Source organism: Frankliniella occidentalis, unplaced genomic scaffold (assembly GCF_000697945.3).
Source record: "Frankliniella occidentalis isolate FOCC.00 unplaced genomic scaffold, Focc_3.1 Scaffold296, whole genome shotgun sequence".
Taxonomy (NCBI): domain Eukaryota; kingdom Metazoa; phylum Arthropoda; class Insecta; order Thysanoptera; family Thripidae; genus Frankliniella; species Frankliniella occidentalis.
The window spans coordinates 295,713-317,286 of record NW_026267422.1 but is presented as its reverse complement, the minus strand read 5'-3'; the positions used below and the strand labels follow the sequence as shown (position 1 = coordinate 317,286).

The 21,574-nt window shown below is 38.4% G+C and overlaps 3 protein-coding genes across 6 annotated transcripts in view; 2 read left to right on the top strand and 1 right to left on the bottom strand.

Moving 5' to 3' along the window:
• Positions 1–129: 129 nt before the first annotated feature.
• Positions 130–12,900, top strand: LOC113202488 (dedicator of cytokinesis protein 1). 3 transcript variants are annotated; one of them, XM_026416735.2, is made up of 37 exons: positions 130–292; positions 1,289–1,469; positions 1,561–1,803; positions 1,896–2,019; positions 2,108–2,335; positions 2,420–2,661; positions 2,817–2,946; positions 3,022–3,228; positions 3,307–3,464; positions 3,544–3,661; positions 3,746–3,914; positions 3,989–4,176; positions 4,266–4,366; positions 4,441–4,581; positions 4,686–4,865; positions 4,941–5,115; positions 6,090–6,200; positions 6,779–6,934; positions 7,022–7,215; positions 7,305–7,537; positions 7,631–7,833; positions 7,905–8,147; positions 8,227–8,478; positions 8,567–8,767; positions 8,876–9,011; positions 9,097–9,190; positions 9,367–9,600; positions 9,680–9,803; positions 9,933–10,148; positions 10,260–10,384; positions 10,491–10,619; positions 10,711–10,911; positions 11,116–11,154; positions 11,356–11,506; positions 11,600–11,756; positions 11,835–12,025; positions 12,111–12,900. In XM_026416735.2, the coding sequence occupies exons 1-37, from the start codon at positions 247–249 to the stop codon at positions 12,222–12,224; spliced, it is 6,135 nt and encodes a 2,044-aa protein (XP_026272520.1). In that variant the 5' UTR covers positions 130–246; the 3' UTR covers positions 12,225–12,900. The 3 variants fall into 3 exon arrangements, with proteins under 3 accessions (XP_026272520.1, XP_026272522.1, XP_026272521.1); XM_026416737.2 differs by lacking the exon at positions 6,090–6,200; XM_026416736.2 differs by lacking the exon at positions 11,116–11,154.
• Positions 12,901–13,323: 423 nt separating this feature from the next.
• Positions 13,324–18,212, bottom strand: LOC113202489 (MICOS complex subunit Mic60). Of its 2 annotated transcripts, XM_026416738.2 has the most exons (15): positions 17,995–18,212; positions 17,566–17,633; positions 17,312–17,494; positions 17,176–17,216; positions 16,279–16,389; positions 15,627–15,737; positions 15,411–15,549; positions 15,119–15,320; positions 14,901–15,038; positions 14,680–14,817; positions 14,373–14,601; positions 14,137–14,295; positions 13,940–14,043; positions 13,622–13,806; positions 13,324–13,538 (listed from the first exon to the last, which is right to left on the bottom strand). In XM_026416738.2, the coding sequence occupies exons 1-15, from the start codon at positions 18,037–18,039 to the stop codon at positions 13,367–13,369; spliced, it is 2,025 nt and encodes a 674-aa protein (XP_026272523.1). In that variant the 5' UTR covers positions 18,040–18,212; the 3' UTR covers positions 13,324–13,366. The 2 variants fall into 2 exon arrangements, with proteins under 2 accessions (XP_026272523.1, XP_026272525.1); XM_026416740.2 differs by lacking the exon at positions 16,279–16,389.
• Positions 18,213–20,638: 2,426 nt separating this feature from the next.
• The window catches only part of LOC113202490 (PDF receptor), a 78,145-nt gene continuing 77,209 nt past the window's right edge, over positions 20,639–21,574 (top strand). The window contains exon 1 of the mRNA XM_052273733.1: positions 20,639–20,883. The gene's annotated coding sequence lies outside the window, so the exon portion shown is untranslated. The remainder of the gene's footprint in view (positions 20,884–21,574) is intronic.

The following is a 21,574-nucleotide window of genomic DNA, read 5'->3' as shown; positions in this document are numbered from 1 at the left end:
CGCCCCTCTTCGCGCTTCGCGCGTACTAGGCTGGTGCATTCTGGGAGTGGACGCCAACACCAATGGGAGTGCTCCTCCCCCCAGCCTTACCTCTTAGCCTGTAACTAGCCTGAGAAGAGCTTGGAAGTGAAGTGAAGGAGGAAGGCGGTGATCGCAAGTGACAATAACATGGGGCTGGGGCTGGGCGCTGCGGGGGATATGTTTTTGTAGTATTTTACCTTTTGATGTTAAAGTCGTGCCATTACAATGACAAAGTGGAAGCCAGTACGCGAAAGAGACAGATATGGAATCGGTAAGCATAATGTAGTTGATAATCACTATCAGCGAAATAATTTGTGCTATGTATGTACTGATGGGTTAGGCAGTGGTTCAGGAAGTAAACAAATAAATCGCTTTCTTTTCTGTTTACATTTCTTTTGGGCTGTAATGTAAGCCACCCCCATTGTGAGATTCCTTACTTTTAAAGTTTTTAACACTAAACTGTCAAGGGCATTTCCCCCTTACTTTTCGTGGTTTGCTGTTTGTTACAAGTCTTGTCCAACCCTTCCTGCTGTATACAAACATTCACACATTCTAAAAGATACCTCTCCTATTTACTGTTTCCCAAAATTACTTAATAATAATTTTCAGACTGTCAATTGTTACGGCACAGCATTTAAGGACCAGTTTGTGTGGGTAGTTTTCTCCTAATGTTTAATATTTGGCAGTGATTGAGACTTATAACATATAGTAGTCTCCCATTTGCGATACACTTCAGTTAATAAGTTTGGTTCATTTATCATCAGTAAAGAGCCCTGGTATGGGTGCCTTTATATTAGTTTTAGTCAGATCAAGTTCAATTTCATTTCACTTTTCAATTTACATGTATTATATGATTATATGTTCATTAAAAAGAAAAGAACAAGCAAAAATATCCCACTTTGAGAAGAGATTTTTTTGATTTCTCTTTTTACAAAGCTTTTAGATTTAGAATCCCACAAAGAGACTGGATAGCTTTCCCTCTGCCCCTTCGCCATGGAATTGAGGTTCCCCCTGCCCTATTTTGTAGCTTTATTGGCACATCCTCATTGTGACCCTGAGGAGAGATTGATTAGGTAGGGGAGCTGTAAGTTGTCATGCATGTTTTCAGTAGTCCTATCGCAGCATGTCCCTTATACCCACACTTTTTAAATAGGAAACAAATGTATGGAGTTTGATTTATGGCAATTTTCATCATGCAGTTCATGTTAATATTTACAATATTTTTATTTAGTGATTCAATATTGTTTTACTTACTTTGAATCTTTAGCTATCCATAACTTCAGTCAACAATTACCATATCGCATTTCTCTGAACGTGGGAGAAGCTGTGCACCTACTGGAACAGAATGGCGACTGGTATTTTGGGTGTTCTACTAAAAATAGAGCTGTACGAGGGATTTTTCCAAAGGCATACATTTATGTGTGTGAGTCAATTCTTGATAAAACTGGGTAAGAACTTACTTTCTCTCTCTCTCTTTTTTCCTTTTTTCAAATGCCTTAGTCACTTTTTTTATTTTTTAAAAATGTTTTTGTGCTTTAGGATGTCTGAGTTCCCTGTGCTCAAACAACCTCAGGTTGTACAAGAAATGACATCAGTGCTGAGGGAATGGGGTTCAATTTGGAAGTGGCTGTATGTAACCCATTCTGATCAATTCAAACCTATGGAGCGCCGAATGATAGATTTAATTCGATGTCGCTCAAAAATCTTATCTGGTACTCTTCCGGTGGATGAATTGCGCCAAATAAAGAAGGAAGTTACCTCAATGATAGATGTTGGCAACAAGTAAGTTTAATTTTTCCAACAATTCTAATTACTTATGAGGATAAAACTTGTCCCATCTATACCTAAAACTTATTTTAAAAACAACTTTTCAGGGTTTTAAGTCTTGACATGGTGGTAAGAGATGACCAGGGCAATATATTAAATCCTGAAGTTACATCTACCTTGGAACTTTTTCATCACCATGAATTAGCTACAGATCGTATTCGTAAAGCTACAGTAAGTATTCACTGTTTTCTTTTCTTTTTTTTTCTTTTTTGTCTCAAACACTGTCATGATTCTTCAGTAACTATTTTGTATTTTACAGTCTGGTTCATTAAAGAAAGCTCCAAAGGTTGCCACACACTTCTCTTACACTTTATTTGTGTCTCTAAGAAACTTCATTTGCAAGGTATCCGAAGATACTGAATTGCTTATGGCCCTTTATGATGCAAAAGATGGCAAAGTTTTCACTGAAAACTATGTTGTTCGGTGGAATAAAGATAGTCTCATGAAAGATGTGGACCAATTACACAATCTGAGGGTGCTGTTCACAGTAAGTACCTTCTTGATATCTAATTTCCATATTTAATTTGCTCAATTACGAAATAACTAACTAGCTTGCATTACATTTGCACAGGATCTTGGCAGCAGGGATTTGCAACGTGACAAAGTTTATTTAGTTGTGTATGTGGTCAGATTAGGTGCAATGGACCCCCGTGAAACTGAACAGAAAAACAGAAAATCTGTTGCAAGCAATCTTGTTGGTGATGCTATTATCTTGAGAAGACCATATGGAGTGGCAGCTATTGACATAACACTTTTCTTATCGGGAAGAATTGAAACTGATGAAGAGGCTCACCATTTTGTACCTCTGCTTCTGTATGTCTTTGTATTAGTTTATCACATACTATTATTATTATTGTTGAAACTTTTTTCAATGACAACAAAGGTCAAATTTAAAAATGAACAGTCATTGAAATTACATGGCTATAGGAGTTACTTTGACTAAATTATCCCTTTTCAATTTTCATTAGATGTGGCGATAGAGATAATTTGGAGGGTACTCTAAAACGGATCCTCACTTTAAAGGAATTAACACAGAGAGAACATAAGGGTCAGGGTCTTTCTGCAAGCTTAAAGGTGTTACGAGGTGACCTCAAACAGGTGAGTTTACCTCATGAATATGATTATACCCTCCATGTTTCATATCTATTTTTTGAGTGTATGTGTTTCCTTTAGGCAAGAGAAGAAAATCCCCATTTAGTATTGGGAAGCGTGGCCATAGCTAGGAAAATGGGTTTCCCTGAAGTTATCCTTCCAGGTGATGTGAGAAATGATCTATATCTCACTCTCCAAAATGGAGAGTTTTCAAAAGGTAGCAAGTCCGCTGATAAAAATGTTGAAGTTACTGTTTGTGTTTGCAAAGATAACGGACAGGTTTTAGAAGTAAGTCATAGTAATTAGCTCTTACTTGGGTACTTACCGGTAATTCAATTGTATAAATCTTAAAAATTTTCACCACAGAATGTTATCTTGATGGGTGGAGGTGTCTCACTTCAAAAAGAATATCATTCTGTTATATACTATCATGAAGATAAACCCAGATGGAATGAGACATTTAAGGTGGCAATCCCTATAGATGATTTTAAAGTCAGTCATTTGTTGTTCACCTTTAAGCACAGGTAAAGTGAATCTCTCTCTTGTTTTCCTATTTAAATATTTTTCACTTTTACATCAAGATTCCTCAAATTTTGTTGCCAGATCTTCGAATGAGGCTAAAGACCGCGCTGAGAAACCTTTTGCTCTTTCTTATGTCCCACTCATGCAAAAAAATGGGACTACACTTCATGATACCCAGCATGAACTGCTAGTGTACAAAGTAATCATAGTTTTATTTTTCTTAAAGTGCTTTACTTTTTATTCCAACTTAAAGTAAGTTGACATTTTAATCTGTTTGTTGTAGATTGATCACAAAAAGTATGATGAATCTATTATTGGCCACCTCAAGCTACCAGCAACCAGAAATGAACTAGGTGATGGACTGAAGCCATCCTTTTCAGGTCTTTCATTATCCAGCAAGGACTGCTTTCTTATCAATACCAATGTTTGTTCAACCAAATTGACACAGAATGGTAGGCTGATTGATGTTTAAGTGCTTCTTGTGCTCAATCTATTTAAGCGGCTAAAATTTTAAGTCTATTTTCAGTGGATTTGTTGGGCCTTTTAAAGTGGAGTTCTAAACCAGAGGCTTTAAAAGATTCTCTTCAAGCGCTAATGAAAGTTGATGGTGAAGAGGTTGTGAAATTTTTGCAAGATGTTTTGGATGCCTTGTTTGATATCCTAATGCAAAATTCAGATTCAGACTTGTATGACAACATGGTGTTTGAATGTTTGGTAGGTTTCTTTTTATCATTGTGTTCACTCACTGAGGTTTTTAAAATACCAGTGTTATTAATCTAATAATATAAATCTCTCACATTTAGCTTTACATTATTGGTTTGGTTTCTGATCGCAAATACCAACACTTCCAACCAGTATTGGATCTTTATATTCAAGAAAGTTTTTGTGCTACTTTAGCTTACAAGTGAGTAACTGAGCCAGTATTTTTATCATTCTGTAGTTCTTTAGCACTTGTCAATAAATCCTTGCCATTTTCAGTAAACTTTTGGTTGTGCTGCGCTATCATGTTGAAAATGCCAACTCCACTGATGTAAGAGATAAGGAGTTGCTTTTAAAAACAATGAAGTCGTTGCAGTACTGTATTAAGTTTGTTGTCCGATCCCGTTCATTATTCTCTCAGTAAGTTATACTCTACTTTTATTTTAATTTTTTTGGTACAAGATTTGCAGATTATTCCAAACTTATGAATTTATGTTTCTTATTTCTATCTTTCTTAATAATAGGATGAATGAAATGAAAGGACAACAGCAGTTTGAAGTTTCTTTGCAACAGTTCTTACGATCTGTAATAGCAATGATGAGTCACAATACCGACCATACTTTGCTAGCTCAGGGTGCTTGTCTTAAGTATTTGCCTTCTTCTATACCAGACATTTTAACTGTGTTTAATGCTCGCCAGCTAAGGTAGGTGTATTTTGCTATGAAGTTGTACTTTACTAAAACAACACTTTTCCTATTGTGGTTTTTATTGTTTTATAGCTGCCACCTTTTGGAGTTAATTGCTGCAGTTCCTTCAGGAAGACTTACAAAGCAAAAAATGATGACCATTGATGACATAGTTCACAGCCAATTGTTCAAGATGCCTGAATGTCGAAGTGTTCTTCTGCCAGGTTTTACTGTTCGAATTAAGGAGCTTCTGGAATCTCGTGAAGAGGTATTTTATTTCCTTTATTCAGTGGGTTTGGTTATAACTATCAGTACTATATTTATCATATCCAGGTACTATCAATCTCACATAACTTCACTTCTATACATTGTATTTTCTGGGTCTTGGGAATCAAAGTTATTGTCTGTGTTGCCATTTGATTAAATTTAACTTCTGCATGATTTTGAAGTGGTTCGTACCAAGTAAGAGTTCTTTGTGGTGATAGAATGACAGTACTGTTGCTGTTTGGGTCTCCTCTGCTTTTTTGGTCATATTTGTTCGGTAATGAGAAAATTGTCTTTTTGTGAAGATACTCTGAGATTATTGAAGTCTAAAGAATCAGCATTTTCACTTCTATAAATATTCATTCAAAATTTAACTTCAGTAATTTTTTGGCATGTGGTTATTTTTTCAAAACACTTAATTTTCTGTAACGTAAAGTTGATTTTGCCTGTGTTTCTTTTGGCTTCAGAAGACATGGATCAGGGGAGGTAAGCATGGGAGAATATTTGCATGTGCATGGTAATTCTTTTTCTTTCTCTCTTCCTTTGTTTCTGGTCCAGTTTGTCATTATTATTATTCCATATTATTTATAGACAGCAATTTTGAACTGTTTGCCTTTCATACACATAGTACACACATTTTTATAAAAGTAAACTTCAACCTATAACATCATTCTATTCTTAGCTTTACTAGCTACACACTGCTTTAAGTGTAGCTTATGAATAGAAGCTAATGAATTATGGTTTCTGTGACAGTGTGTACAGTATTTGTGCGCGGTTTGGTTTAATTTTCTTTTTAGTAAATGTTGTTTGTTCCCCTTATGTCTCGTTGAAAACCTTTAATATTGCATGTTGTTATGGAATTATGCAATTAATTTCTTTTTCTTCTCCTGTGGCCATAGAATGTTTTGTTTCTTATCTTTGTAGCTGGGATTTGTGGGTTTTGATCATTTTTGTGGTGTGTGGTGTTGTGGAACATAGGGTCGCCTGGGCTTTGATTATCGCCAAAAATCAAAATCTGTAGCCAAGATTGCCAAGGTGTTGGGTGCCAGCAAATATAAACTACATGAACATCATGGTTATGCAGAGGAGGTAAGTTTAAAAAAAAAAAAAAAAAAAAAAAAAAGAAAAGAAAAGAGGAAAAAAAGGAGCGCAGTTACCGCATTTGTCTATTGGATTTGTAGTATTTCATCAAAAAACTACATCTCCTGAAACTATTTTCATTGAATGTCTGCCAGTTGGTTTGGTATCCATTTCTCCCATCTACTGTATTTCATTTTTCCTTTGCTTATGTAGTTGACGTTGGTTGTGCTGTTTTCAACACATTCAGTGTGGCTTAAAATTTAATCTAATGATTTACCTTTTAACTGTCAGCATATGATGTCCACACCTCACTGAATGTGTTTATGCCTTTTATAAGTTTTTAAAAATTACTCTCTGCAGTTGTGGCTTATAATTGTTACCGTACTGGTTCTAGATGATAATGTTTCTTTTAATTTTATGTGATTTTAATCTGTCCTACCAAGACTTATCTCAGCTCTATCTTGACCTCATGTGAATGATAATGAGTTGACATAATATTTATATACCTATCAGCAAATTAACAAAATTCTCCTTTCTCAATGACCTTATGAATAATATTAATATTCATTGTTTGAACATTTTCTTAGGTTGAGTTGTGCGTGAAAATCCTCAGTGATATTATGAACCTACTTTTCTTTGCTGATGTGGGACCAACAATTCTTGATGTGACAGAAGTAATGTTAACAACACTTCGCACTGTCATCCAAACTACTATAGCCATGGATAGAGAAAGTCCTCTTGTGGTAAGTGGTCACGGTAGTTTTCACAAATACTTATTGTTGTATCCTGTGGCTAAAATGGTTACCGGTAATTTGTCTTCTTGTTTGTAGGGGAACTTGGTTGCTGTGATGTTGGCTATATTTCGCCAAATGACCGCTCACCATTTTGAGCACTATATTTCACATTTTGCCACAAATACTGATTTACTTGATTTTCTCATGGAAATATTACTAGTATTTAAGGATCTTGTATCCCGCCCAGTGTTCCCACCTGATTGGTCTGAAATGATAATGCTGCAGAACAAGTAAGGCAACTGGTCGATACAATTTATTGATAACATTTTTCATTGTATGTATTTTGTTCCTTTCACCATTTGACTTATTTTATTTCTAGTGTCATTTTGAAAGCCTTGCGATTTTTCTCGCATACAATTCGTGACCATTTCTTCCAACCCTTTGAACATCAAGCCTGGAACAATTTTTTCCACTGCGCCATTGCTTTTTTAACACAGCCAGCACTTCAACTTGATAACTTCAGCTGCAACAAAAGGGCCCGTATTGTGTCTCGTTACCGAGATATGAGAAGGGAAACAGGATTTGAAATAAGAAGCATGTGGTTCAATTTGGGTAAGATTTCAACTTTAGAAATTATTCATCAACCATTATTAGACTTAGTTATTATTTTCTTCAATAATAATGTTGTTTTTTCCCATAATTTAGGTCAAGCAAAAATACAATTTGTACCTGGTCTTGTTGGTCCCTTCCTCGAGATGACTCTCATTCCTGAAGCAGAGCTTCGCAAAGCAACCATACCAATTTTCTTTGACATGATGCAATGTGAATTTTACTCATCGCGTCATCCTGGGGAGAGCTTCTCTGACACTAAAAGAGATTCAAGCCACATCAAAGCTCATTTCTCAGAGGTAGGGATTAGCTTTGTTGCACTAAACTGAAACTGGTTTGGCAAATCTAATGCACTTTTTTTAATTATCAGTTTGAAAATGAAATGATTGCAAAACTCGACACTTTAGTGGAGGGAGGTCGAGGTGATGAACACTACAAAGAACTATTTCATAACATTATGATGCAATTGTGTCAAAGTCATTCTACAATGAGGGAACAAGGCACACGCTTTGTAACAACTGTCACACGCCTCATGGAAAGATTATTAGAATACAGATGTGTGATAAATGATGAAAATAAAGAAAATCGAATGAGTTGCACTGTCAATTTGTTGGTAAGCATGTGAAATTATTTTTTGCTAGATTATTCTGCAAATAAGTGAGCTGTTACTTAGTTAACTTTTGATTTTACAGGATTTTTACAGTGAAATAAATAGAAAAGAGATGTATATAAGATATGTCAACAAATTGTGCGATTTACATTTGGAGTGTGATAATTTCACTGAGGCTGCTCATACTTTACGGTTGCACAGTCAACTTCTGCAATGGTCTGACGCCTCTTTGCCTCCCCTTCTGAGGTCTCCTCGTCACCTCAATTGTCATACTCATCGTCAATTGAAGGAAGCTTTATATTATGACATTGCTAAGTACTTTGACAAGGGAAAGGTATTTCTACCATTTCTACTTATAACTTGTATTTTTTAAAGTACATTATTAGCCTTTCTCTCATATCTGTCAATATATCTACTTTCAGATGTGGGAAATGGCATTAGCAGTATGCAAAGAACTTGAGAAGCAGTATGAAGAGGAAGTTATGGATTACACACAATTAAGTGAATTACTGCGTCGACGAGCTCGTTTCTATGATTGCATTATGAAACAAGTTCGACCAGAACCAGAATATTTCAGAGTTGCTTACTATGGCAGAGGGTTTCCAGCTTTTCTCCAAAATAAAGTGTGTATTTTTCTTATCCTCTTTCTTTTTTAACATATTTGGGTGGATTTACTACAAAACTGTCTTATTACAATTTTGTAATAATTGTGTTCTAATTTCTTGTCGAAGGTATTTGTGTATCGTGGGAAAGAATATGAACGTTTAACAGATTTTTGTAACCGAACACTAAATCAACTCCCAAACGCAGAGCTCATGAGCAAATTAACACCTCCTGGTGAAGATATAACTGAATCTATGCAGCAATGTATCCTTTCCATTGTACAATACTGAACCAACCCCTCTTGTATATTTCTTTTTGTTTCTTGCATTACACCTTAATTCCTTGTCAGTTGTTCAAATTAATAAGGTGGAGCCTGTTATGGGAGAGCGGCAGCAGAGGCTCACAGGAAGACCTATCAACGATCAAATTTTACGATATCATCGGTAAGTCCAGAAGGATTTTAAAAATATTGCACATTAAATATCTAAAGGGTTCAACATTTATTGTTTTTCAAGTTCTTTGATTAAAAGAAACACAAAGTTGATCGCAAAGTTAAAATAATTCTATTCTATATGATGTTTACTACTCCAAGACATACTGTATTTTGGATTCTTTTCAGTGTCAACAACGTTCAGAAGTTCAGGTTTTCACGCCCTTTTCAACGAAGAGATCCATTACTACCTGCTGATGATGGTGATACCAATGAGTTTGCCAGTCTTTGGCTTGAACGTACTGTTCTTGTTACTTCATATCCTTTACCTGGTATTTTGCGTTGGTTTCCTGTAACATCATCTGAAACATATGACATCAGTCCTCTGCGGAATGCCATTGAAACAATGGAAGCCGCTAACAAGTAAGAAATATTCATAATAGTAATTATCTTAAACATATTGGAATGTATTTCATTTTTTATGTTTCTTTTCTTACTTTAGGAGTCTTCAGGAACTAATTGTAGCTCATCATAATGATCCTTCTTTACCAGTTAATCCCTTGAGCTTAAAATTGAATGGTATTCTAGATGCTGCTGTTATGGGAGGCATAACAAACTATGAAAAGGTGAAGAGTTCTTTTATGAATGTTAATGCTTGACAGCTTCCATTGTCATTTTGTGAAGAAAATAGTTTTTCATGTTGAACAGTTTTTACGGATTTTTATTACTCTACATTGGCACTGTATTGTTTCCAGGCATTTTTCATACCAGATTATTCAGCTGCTCACCCAGAAGAGTCAAAGCAGTTAGCTAAATTAAAAGATCTCATAGCAAGCCAAGTACCATTGCTTGAAGTAGGAGTTCAACTGCACCGACAGAGAGCACCTCCAAGTTTAGGCCCTTTTCAACAACGCCTTGAGCAATGTTTTCGTGACATGCAGACACAAGTTGAGGCAAAGCATGGAAAAAAGGTTGTAGAAACGCAATCACAAATAATGTTCTGAAATACTTCTCGATTTTGCTTGATGCTGGTATTCTTACTCCATTTCTTCTTTTTTCCCATATTTTTTATGTATGTGCAGACCTGTGATTTGAAACTGGATAATCCTCAGTGGACTGCACCGCGTCCTTCAAGCACTTCTAGTTCTGGATTTGGAGAAGAAAACTTTTCCAATAGGGCATCAGAGGGCAGCCTTAGTACACCTGAGTTAGTTTCTTTAATATTTTCTGACTTATTAGTTCTGGTTGGTTCTGGTATACAATTAACCCCCAATATTCTTTATTAAATGAAAATACATTTTTCAAATTTTTAGATCACAAAGCATTAACAACCGCATACGAGTTTCAAGCTTAACTCGGTCCCAAGTTGCTACTTTAAAGAGTTTAGCTTCTTTTAACTTCTCTACAAATATTGGTTCTTCGGGAACATTGGGGAGGCAGAAGTAAGTGTGATGTGAAAACTATGAACCAATACATTAATACAAATCAACTATGCTTGGAGTCAATATTTCTACTGTTACTTTCTTACTACAGCTCAAACAGCTCCCCAAACAACCGCAATAATTCTAGTCTAAGTGGATCTCCTAGTTCAAGTAGTGTCAAGTTTGGGCGTTCAGCGTCTCTTTCAACTGATTTATCTGATCCACCAGCAAACCTTGATAAAGAAAATGAGCGTGACAGAGATGCACGCAAATCAGAAGGCAAACGAAGTCGATTGTCACGTAAGGCAGTAAGGTATGGATTGTTTTTACTTTTTCTCATTTAAATCTGGAGTGCATTTTTCTATGGTAGCATGTTTATTGTTAAATACATGTGTACAGCTCTATTGTTGTCTCTGTTGATATATGCACTTCTTGAAGAGCTACATGACATCTTAGTCTTGGTACTTTGTCCTGGCTTTCTCCCTTTACTTGCATGTGCTTGGTTTCTCTGTTTCAGCCTACGCCATGCTAGTCGCAAATCTAAGGATGCTCGTCGGTACGACATACCATGCTTATTTTATGGCTTAATTACAATCATATTATTTTATATTCCTTTAATACAGTGGTTTATGTATATAGTGCTTTTACAGAGCTATAAACCCTTCTATCTGTTGGGGCAGTCCTCTCCTTTCAAATTACAGTATATGTCATGTACATACTTCAACAAGTAATTTTAAATTATTTTTTTCTGTTGTAGGGATTCCAACACAAGTTCTGGGGGTACAATAAGCAATGGGAACAGCCAGTGGTATACTTCAGAAAGTGCACCAGCATCTAGTCATTTTTTGCCTAATGCATTAATTCCAGCTATTACTTCTGTAGGACCTGTGTATGAGCTGCGCCAAGAGGTACTTTGATGATATAGGTCAAAATATGTATATTAATCTGTTGTTGACTAATGTTTTCATTAACTGCATGATGTTATCTGTTAAACATCACAGCTTACCCCTCAAAGGCCCCTTAGATCTGAAGTCGAAAGGGAAAAACGGCTGAGCCTCAGTCGGCCAACTAGTGGTCAATTCCCTCCAAGTGTGACACCCTCTATTGGGGGTCAATCTGGAAGTCATTCAGGTACAAGTAGCAACCGTGACTCTATTGGTGAGTATCTATTTTAGTTCTGTTGAAAGAAGTTGGATTTCATATGCTCAGTCTCATCAATTAAAATTTTCTCCCCAGGAACCACAAGTGAAGATGATGGTGCTCCACCACCACTTCCAATGAAGGTTCGTGATGTAGATACATCGCTTGATGTGTCTGTTAGTCAAAGTATAGACACTGATGCAGATGCAGAAGCAGACTACTGCAATTTGTTTGCATCGCCTGATCATGTGCGAAGTGTACCATCAACTCCTAGTCTTCGAGCCAAGGCAAGCGAAAACAATTCAATAAAGAAATGGATGAATTGATTTGGTGTGAAACTGAAACTTTATCTCACGTTTGTATGTGCTGCAGGTCTTGCCGCCCACACCCCAGGAAGAGACACAACCATCCATCCCCTCATTCAATGTAGGTGATGAAGTGTCAGATATGACTTCAGGTCCTGAACCTCCCGACCCTGATCCATGACAAGACGCAGCCAAACCCTCACAAGGTTTGGCCAACAGTAGTTTCCTGCATCAGTACATTGCCAAAAGTAGTCCCACAGTCTAAGTGAACAATGACAAAGATTGCACGCACATTGAACCTCATATTTGTTCATTGCTTGCATGTGGCAATACCCTGAAATTCTCCCAGTGGAGGCAGTGGAGATCTTAGTCTGGTCAAAATGCTGTCAATAAATGAAGTGATTTGTAAGTATTAATACTGATATTGAGTAGACTTAAGCTATTGAACATATCAGAAAACTTGTTATATTTTTAAACATGTGTATGAATATCATATCCATTTGTAAATAATTTGTTTAACTATATTTGCAACTTGTAGTTTTCCTATCTCATGAGAAAAGTATGTATTGTTACTTTATATTATGGCCAAGTTGTATAGTTTCCTCCCGAAGACATTTCAGTTATGTCTACAACTAATAATTGTGGATGAGTTCATTTTTTTAAACTGTTTTATTTACCCATGAGCTTTACAAAAACCATGCTTCAAAGGTTACTTCTTTCCTTTGAAAGTTTTACAGAAAACAACCTGTATCTCTTGGCATACAGTAGCCACTCTGTTAAAATATGACATCTTTCATAGCAATATAGGTGCTTGTAAGTACACATGTAACTATGAAATAAATAATGGTACTTTCAGACTTCCTGTCTTATGTGTGTGGTGCCTTGTATCTTGTACCTTGATCAATGATTTGTCGTGCTCTGGATGAGCATCATTTCTTACAAGCTGAAATCTATTCTCATTTCAGCTTGTGTCTTTAGAAACTGATTGATTGTCTAGAAATTCTTATGGGCCGGTTCATTTCTTTATTTTCGTAACCAAGACGTTGTAATAGCACAGTTGATGACTAGAAGCTGCTAGTAAAGAACTGATACACCATGCACAGGAGTATGTACTGGTATTAAGTTCAGTGGAAAGTAAATATGTAACATTTTTCTTTAAAACCTAAGATCACATTGTACAATTGCTATTATAGTTTGTTTCCCTCTTCAAATAAGACTTGCATCCAAAATTATAGATGATAAAGCTATAAATTTTGTGAAAGCAATACAAATGACTCAGATCAAGATGGCAAAAACTGTACTTCAGATATCATAGAAAAACATTTACAACATTCCAACAGATACAGCATGTGCCATTAGAGCCTCAGCAGCTTGTAAAGTTTCCAAGTGTATTTTAGTTTCCCTAATCCAATCGGCAGCTACTCTTCTAGAATATCCTTTCAATAAATTCATATAACGTAAAGCTTGGAGGAGGTCACCTCTATCTATCCAGTACCTAGAAACAACAATTATGTTTATCAATTTAATAAAAAGTTAAGATGAAACAAAGATACCTTGTGCTGTTGAATTAACACAAACCTTGCTTCCTGAATTGCTTCCAAGGTGGAAATGTTTTGAGGAACTGTTTGAGACAGCTTCACTGATGAATGGGTGTAGTCTCTGACAGAACTCAATAAGAAGCTTTGAATCCATGATAGCATATAAAGGGATAGACTTCCACCTTCTTCAGGAACAAGAGCTACTCCTTTTGTAACTTTTTCAACCTAGAAAACAATCTTGATTAGTTCAGAAGGTCTCCACACACGGTTCGAATGCACCACAAATAGCATTTTGAAAATCACACATCAAGTTATCTCCCAGAACAGACTGATAATTTTAATTTTTAATCTATGTTACCTTCTTAAATCTTTCAATAAGAGCTTCTTCGGTAAAAACACCACGTTTAAGAGCCTCTTCAGGAATTCCTTTAACCACAGCAGCGACCAACTGATCATTTTCCACTACAGGGTAAAATATAAAGAGTAACCTTTACTTTTTGGTGAAAAGGGCAGAGTAGAACACAAAAGAGTTACATACTAAAAAAAAAAACTTACAACTTGTTGAGTTTAATGCTTCAATTTCTTCTTTAATTGATACAACCTTCTCATCATAGTGTTTGAGGGGTTGCAGCCTTCTTAAGGACCTTACCAGCGAATGACATGCAGACCAAAGCATTTGGGCTCTATAGGCCGATTGGTCAGCATCAGCTCGAGCTGTAACATAACCATAGAATAAAATTAAACTTTCAGAGCAGAGAAGGAAAAAAAGAAGGGGTAGGGAAAAGTCTGACCTTTCACAAGACCATCAATTTCTGACATTTGCTTCTGCATTTCTGAGAGGACTTTGTAGTTGCGACTTTGAGTAGTTTGAACTAAATCTTGCATAATTGCTGAATGTTTCTGTTGAAGCTTGGTTTCCTGTTGTTCCTCTAAATCCTGTACTGTCAACAGATGGGCTTCTGTGGCCCTTGCAAGATGCTGGGTGATCTGAGCTTCACATTCAGCCTTGATTTCCTTTACCTGTAGAATTTAAATGGGTAAGAAAATTGTATAACTTAAAATGGTGTAAAAATTGACAAGAATTTGATGGCAAGAAACCTTTGACTGCAGCTCTTGCTCCATTTCATGCTTTATTTTGACTACTTGATCAGAAACTTCATTCCCAATTCGCTCTTGGTCTTCAACTGACGATGCGAATGATGACAGGGCCCTCTTGATACGAGCTGAACGTTTTCTCTTAAAATGAAGTTGTAGTTGAGTTAAAAACAAAGAATATTATCATAATGTCAAATTGATTGATTCTTAAATAATATACTCACTTCACTTTCACAAATGCGGTCTTGTAGAAGTTTAACTTGCATATATGAATACAAAAGGAAAAGATCAACCTGAGATGATTCTAGATTTAATGTCTTTTTTGGAACATCAAGGGAAGGGAAAAGTATATGAAGTTCTTCCTGCAAATGAAATAATTTAAAATGTGGTAAATTAACTGGCGTCAAAAATCAAGTTCAACATGTTGTGGAGGTATACTTACCACAAAGGCTTTCCGAGATGTTTCTAATTTTTCCCATGTGCGCTCAGCAAGAACCTTCAGATTTCGGTCTTCAACAAGGGCTGCTGTCTCTTTCATGGCAGCAGCAGATTGATCTATTCTTCTCTTACTAAGTTCAACAAGGTCTCGGGGTCCTTCTAATCTACTGCTTCCAACTTTTAGCCTTAGCTCATTCACTTTGTCTCTGCAAAAAAATGAAATTGTAACATTGTAATGAGCACCATTTAACCAGTGTACAAATTGCACACAAATTAAAAGTTTATGCAGTACTTACAGTGTAGTTTTCACTCTTGCTTCTTCCTGAGCTAATGCTTGGCTCAATTTATTCGTTCTCTCCTGGATGATTGAGGAGAGATCAGGATTGAGACGATCTGAGCTTTTGTCAATAATGTCAGATAAAATGATTAACTCCTCTGGAAGAATATACAATATTGTTAATTATGTGGTATGATGACACATTTTACACAATGCACCGATCCCAATTTCATACCTTTTAACAGTTTTCCAATTACTTTATATGATTTTGACAACTGAACAGCAGAATCCGCCATTATCTTTTCAATGACTTGGAGCTCTTCCAGTGGCACAACAGTTCGAAGGACTGAAAAGAAAGTAAAATTAGAAAATGAGTTCTATGTACAAAGTATTGATAATATGGAAAGTAGGATATGACACTGAAAACAGACATGCTGTTTTTAGGAATGTTAAGACCACAAGGGACTAGTTGTGCAGATTTGACAGACAAAGCAAAAAGCAAGGGGTACCTCATTTTACAGATCAGTGAACACTGAAAGGTGATTGGATGCATCTTCAAAAATGATAAGGTATAAACAGATTAATTACTTAGAGAGAGTCATCAAAATTCTGTTGAAGAAAACAGTCTTTCTATAATTATATTTCTGTCAATGCGATTAAATTGATTAAATTTAGGTACCCCTCGGCAAAAATTGACAATTGGAAATTTTACACATTTACAGCAAGGGAGCTATGGAAAAATAAAGCAGTTCTGACTGTACCATGTTAAAGTGAACTGCAGTTTAAAAAAACAAAGGAGAATCTTAAAAAGAAATGTATTGGTACATCAACAAGTTTTCCATAATTGAACACATATCAATTATATTTGATGATTGAAGTTAACTCACTTGGCCCAGAGGATGGCTTTTCTGCTGGCTTATCTTCTTTCTTTTTGGGAGGAGGAGGTGGTTGTGGAGGTGAGGGTGTGTTTTTAACATTTTGAGAAGTTAAGTCAGGTGCTGTTTACACAAAGCAAGAGGAACAAAAAACACAAAAGCAATAAATTACCAGAAACACAATAGCATAAACAAACAAATCAAAATTAGTACAGCTTGAATGACACATCCCCCTAAAATGTTAGTAAACTACTTTCATTCTTCTTGGATCAATCTTGCCTTTAAATCCAAAGGTGTCTCTATTGGGTAATATAGTCACAAAAAGTACACTAAAAAATTTGTATGTATGCAATACCAAGATTGTTTGAACATAGACAGACACATTGCATCCAATTTCAGCGGGCAGTATTTACCAGAATACAGGACAGCCTTGATTATAAGACGCACCCATTGTTTGATTGTATGGATACTAGCCAAGCCTTTTCTATCGATTAAAATTCGACCTTTCAGATTTTTTGTGGTGGATGTGAAAAGTATGGGAAACACAAAGAGGAATTAGGGTCATTCAGAATATTTTAAGATAATTGTTAAGGTACAGAAGTAACACCTGGGAATGATGCCAGTAATTTTAAAGCAGGGTAAAACAGAAAATAAATGCATTTGTATACAAAAGGTGTTACAAACAACTCCATTAAATTTTTTAAAAATAAAATACATATTAGATATTTATATTAGAAAAGCTTATGACATGACTTTCAAATTTCATTTTGTGCTGTCCGAAAAGACCTTGTATAATCCCATAGTTCTTTAATATTTCTAATACTGCTTTGCTGAGCAATCATAACGATACTGAGAGGGTTCTGTCAAAGCCATGCCAGCTGGATAAAAGTTTTGCACAGTTGGACTTACCCCGTTGGTCTGTTGCTGCTTCGGGACCTAACCCCAAGGCTCTGGAAAATACAAAATAGCCAAACTTTTAAAGTAATTCCCTGGCTAAGTAGAGTCCATAAAATTTTGTAGTATGAATATCTTGTTCTCTACTCACGATGAAAGTGTGTCTGTTATTGTTTTTTCCTCTTGGAAAATTATTTTGATCCCATCATCTGCATAGGGAACATAATCAGCAACTTGTTTGCGAAAGTCATCATCATATTTGGCATAAACTACAGCACCACCACTTGCCAGTAGGATAGTACCAAAGGTGTAAAGTCCAAGGCGCGATTTCTTTCTATTAACAAAGTTCATAACGCAATTGAAGAAAGTAATTTTCAAAGAAAGGAAAAGAACATATATACTTACTGTTTAGGGGGATATTGTGAAGCTAAGCGCTGTGTGACATTGTTCGGTTTGAAAGGAAGATGACGAAACTGAAAATAATACAAAACCTTAGGAAAAAGACAGCAGTAGCAGATTGAATTATTCACACACACACAAAAAAGGAACAGACCAAAGCCGACAAAGAGATCCTGAAATTCAACAGCTTTGTTAGAGAAAAGATTTTCAGTAATAGTGTCAAGTGTGACAGTACAAGGGTTGCTTAAGAACATCAAAAAACTACCAATCAAACCACTAAAAATAAATGACATTTTTCAGGGAACAGAGTATTAAAAAGATAGCATCTCTGTCGTCGTGCCAATTGCTGTCAAAATAGTAAACTTTTAAAAAACACATATTTTTATTAAATGTCTGAGACAAGGTTCCAGGTCTGAAGGTTAAGTTAAAACTAACCTGTATATGGATGCAGTTAGGCAACCGAGAACTAATTCGCATCATTTTGAATATTGATAACAGTTACGGTATTTTAAGCAAATACGATAAAAAAAATAGTTCTGAAATTCGTGAATTATCCAAGAAGGTTCGGAAAAAACATTGATAGAGATAATTTTTGTGTCTTGGTGGCCGTTCGGAACGTCGGAGCATCGGCAGGGCTGCCAAATACATCTCATTTTCTGCGGTTCTTCTGACTATGGCGCTTATGTAATTTTGTCCACAACGACATAAAAGATCAACATAACATCCATCGATAAAGTCAGTGACAATCCCTACAGACAATCGTAAAATCTTACAATACTAATATTTCTTTTGCACCCGTTATGTTGTCAGAAAAAAAGCGGGACCGACTCTCAAGTTTGAACAAGAAGCGGATGTGACACCCACCCGCCAACGCTCGCTCACGCGCTTACAGCAAGAAGGGTCATTAGAGAGCTCGCAGAAAAAAAAACGATCTCCCATCACCGGTAGGGAAAATTACCCTATTTTGTCCACCCCGTTTTGATATGCTCTGTTGCACGCCCTCTAAAACCCCCAAGGAACTCGGAGAGCGCTTATAGTACTTGCAATGTGCATTGAAACACGCCACGATAGGTAGCTCATTTTAGTCACATTTAATGCGCGTTGCTGCGCTGCCGCTGGACCCACACCGGAAGGTACATGCTCAGCCCCTACCCTCTCTCTCTCTACTCACCATCAATGTCTTCTCTTGACAATGACCAGGACAGCGAAAGTGACGGCCTTCGTCGCCATGAGATCATGAATGACCGTGGTGGTCTGCCGCGCCGCGGGCCGCGCTGCCCCCGCTGCCCCCACCCCCGCCGGTAACTGGACCCCTCAACGGCGCTGCCACCGTCCGGCCCGGGTTGGGTGCGCCATGGCATCTTGGATGGCTATTATCACAGAGGGTTCCTATTATTCGCCAGCCGCCATCAGTTTGTGGCCGAAAGGGGAGGGGAGAGAGGGAGGTACTGTGGGCTTTGGGGAGGGAGAGCACAGCGGTGAGGGCGGTGGCACGGGGGAGTCGGGAGAGCCCGGGGCAGGGGTGGGGGAGCCCGCACCGAGCACATTGTTTGCTTCCGCAACAATGAGTCACAATAGCGCACCCAGCAGAATCGTCACCGCTCCCCACTGACCACTCCTGACTATTAAGCCACAAATATTGCCCAAAACCCGAGGCAGGAAAAAATCAGAGCAGCGACATAAACTTTTTCGCTCCATGTCAAATTTGTACATAAATGCTTCAAATTGAGAGCAATAATAATTACTGGGGAAAAGAACACACTGGTAAAACAAAGGTGCTAAGTCGTGCCTTTCCGGGGGGGGGGGGGAAGCACTAAACACATTTTCAGTTTTGTGCCTCACAAAGGCACTTAACAAGGCACGAAATTGCCAAAAAGGTGCTAAAAGTTAGTGCCTAAGCACAAACCCTTAGTGCCTTTTAAAGGTAGGAGTTAGCACTTTTGTTTTTCCACTGAATCTGTGGGAGATGTGCACCTGTCCACTTCAGCTCGGAAAGGTCGACCCGACCGCCTGTGGGGTAGGCTATATCTATGACTGGTTCGCGTGAGTGCTCTCCGGATTGCCTACCTCACCTTCGTTGGGCGTTCGGCTGAGCTCCTCACACACCCACCGGCGACAGAAGCCCCCCCCCCTCCCCCAAAAGGTGCACCCGAAATGAAAGTTTCGCTATCAAAGGAGAGGAGACGCGAGAGAACGTTTTGCACTCAACGTTCCCTCCCTTCCCTCCCCCGTCTTCCTCTCCTACCTGGCGGCGCTAGGGTGGGCCGCTGGCTTCATACACCTGCTTGGCGGGTTGGCCTACCCAACGAGTAGCAGGCGTTGTTCGAACTTTTTTTCGGGGTGGTTCAATCTAAGCGATAACGAAACAAAAATACTTCTGCGAGAGGGAAGTGTCCCCACCGTTCTTAAAAATTCAATCGAAGTTCTTCGACTTTCATCCAAATTCAAGACCGACAAAATATACACGGACATTCAGTCACTGTGAAAAAAATCCTCGTATATTTACGACATTTGTTGTAATTTTGATTTACAAAATAAGTCGTAAATTTACGACAGCCTATTCTTGCTCGTCGGTCAATTCGAAGTCGATAGGGAGGGAATGCCTGTAAATTTACAATTTCAAATTGTAATTTATTTACGACTTTTATCATGGAAAATTTTCCCGTAACCATTACGAGTATTTTTCACAGTGTGGTCCCATTTCCACTTTTTGGGAAAAACATCTCCGAGAGTCGACTGAGAGTTGTCTGCGACCATGATGTGAGAGGAGGGCCCTGGAAAAGGCGTTCCCGTAGGGTGGCGGGGCCGGGGCTTGAGCCTCCGTACCTCACGTGGCGACCCGAGCCGCGGTGGGGGCGGTCGCGCTCGCCCTCCCGCAACAACAGGCCGGCCCTGGCCGGGGCCCTGGCCGGCCCCACTGCCGAGAGGGCGTCCGCTCCGCTGTGCCGTGCGCCACCCGCGGCGCTGGTGGGGGTGCCGCGGGCCTCCGCGGGCCCCGCGTGGCTCCAGCCCGCGCTCTGGGCGCTCTGGGCCGGGGAGGGAGGGAAGGAGGGCGGGGGGCCGCGGGGGCACCAGTCGACGGGCAGCGCTGGGACCGGGTGGACGGGGACAGGCGCCGCCAGGCAGGTCCGCGACAGGAGCGGCTCCGAGCTCGCCGGCGCGCGCCCTTTAGCACGTCGCGTGCCGCCGCGTGTACACCACCGCCACCACCCTGCAGGGTGCTACCGCAGGGTGCTACCGCAGGGTGCTACCGCAGGGTGCTACCGCAGGGAAGGACCACGGCCAGAGCCAGAGGCGCACCGTCACCACACTAGCCACACACAGGTGAGTACGGTTCCAGAGGTTCTCAAAGGAGAATAAGGAGACTCTATGAAAAGGGAGTTCATATACGTTTCATGCTCGTGTGACTTTAGCAAAATTCGTCGAAATTTGTTATTTCAATTAATTGAAATTCACTGAAATTTAAACTTTTAAATTCAATCAGAATTCACAAAACTTGTACAAATATTCAATAGGTCAATAGAAAAATTCGATGAATTATATAGAAACTGGTCAATAAGTCTTTCTTTTGGCAAAAAAAGTAATCCACGTCTAATATTATGATTTCTAAACCCCAAGACGTCATTACTACGATGTTCGCCATAGGAGTAACATCAGAATCGGAACTTAATTGCTAACATCAGTGAACCTTCAAAATTGTGTGTGCACTATCACATACCTACACATTTTGCCAGGACATTGCAACGAACCAAAAAAAGAACGATGTTTTTTTCTCAAGGAACTAATTATCAAAAACGTTATACCTTCGTTACTTGAAAGGTTCCGAGGCCATATACCAGTTGTTTGTGTAACTCACTGCTGTACACTTTCCAATGTACACTCTAATTTATGGATATCCACGCGGTGGATTGCTTCGTACTTGAGCACACACGGAGCACATTTCGGAACGCGCGGCTTGTGAGGGGAGGAGTTCATAATATTCCCAGCCTGTAGGAGTGGCGCCGGCGGTTGGGGG

Bases quoted from the DNA above. Each gene is read 5' to 3' on its own strand.
- LOC113202488 (XM_026416735.2), top strand. From the start codon at position 247: ATGACAAAGTGGAAGCCAGTACGCGAAAGAGACAGATATGGAATCG. The intron at 4,866-4,940 runs GTAGGTGTATTT...ATTGTTTTATAG, and splicing joins TTTAATGCTCGCCAGCTAAG to CTGCCACCTTTTGGAGTTAA. The intron at 10,149-10,259 runs GTTGTAGAAACG...ATGTATGTGCAG, and splicing joins AGGCAAAGCATGGAAAAAAG to ACCTGTGATTTGAAACTGGA.
- LOC113202489 (XM_026416738.2), bottom strand. From the start codon at position 18,039: ATGATGCGAATTAGTTCTCGGTTGCCTAACTGCATCCATATACAG. The intron at 17,634-17,994 runs GTTAGTTTTAAC...TATTATTTTCAG, and splicing joins CTAACTGCATCCATATACAG to TTTCGTCATCTTCCTTTCAA. The intron at 13,539-13,621 runs GTTTGTGTTAAT...TGTTGTTTCTAG, and splicing joins GAAGCAATTCAGGAAGCAAG to GTACTGGATAGATAGAGGTG.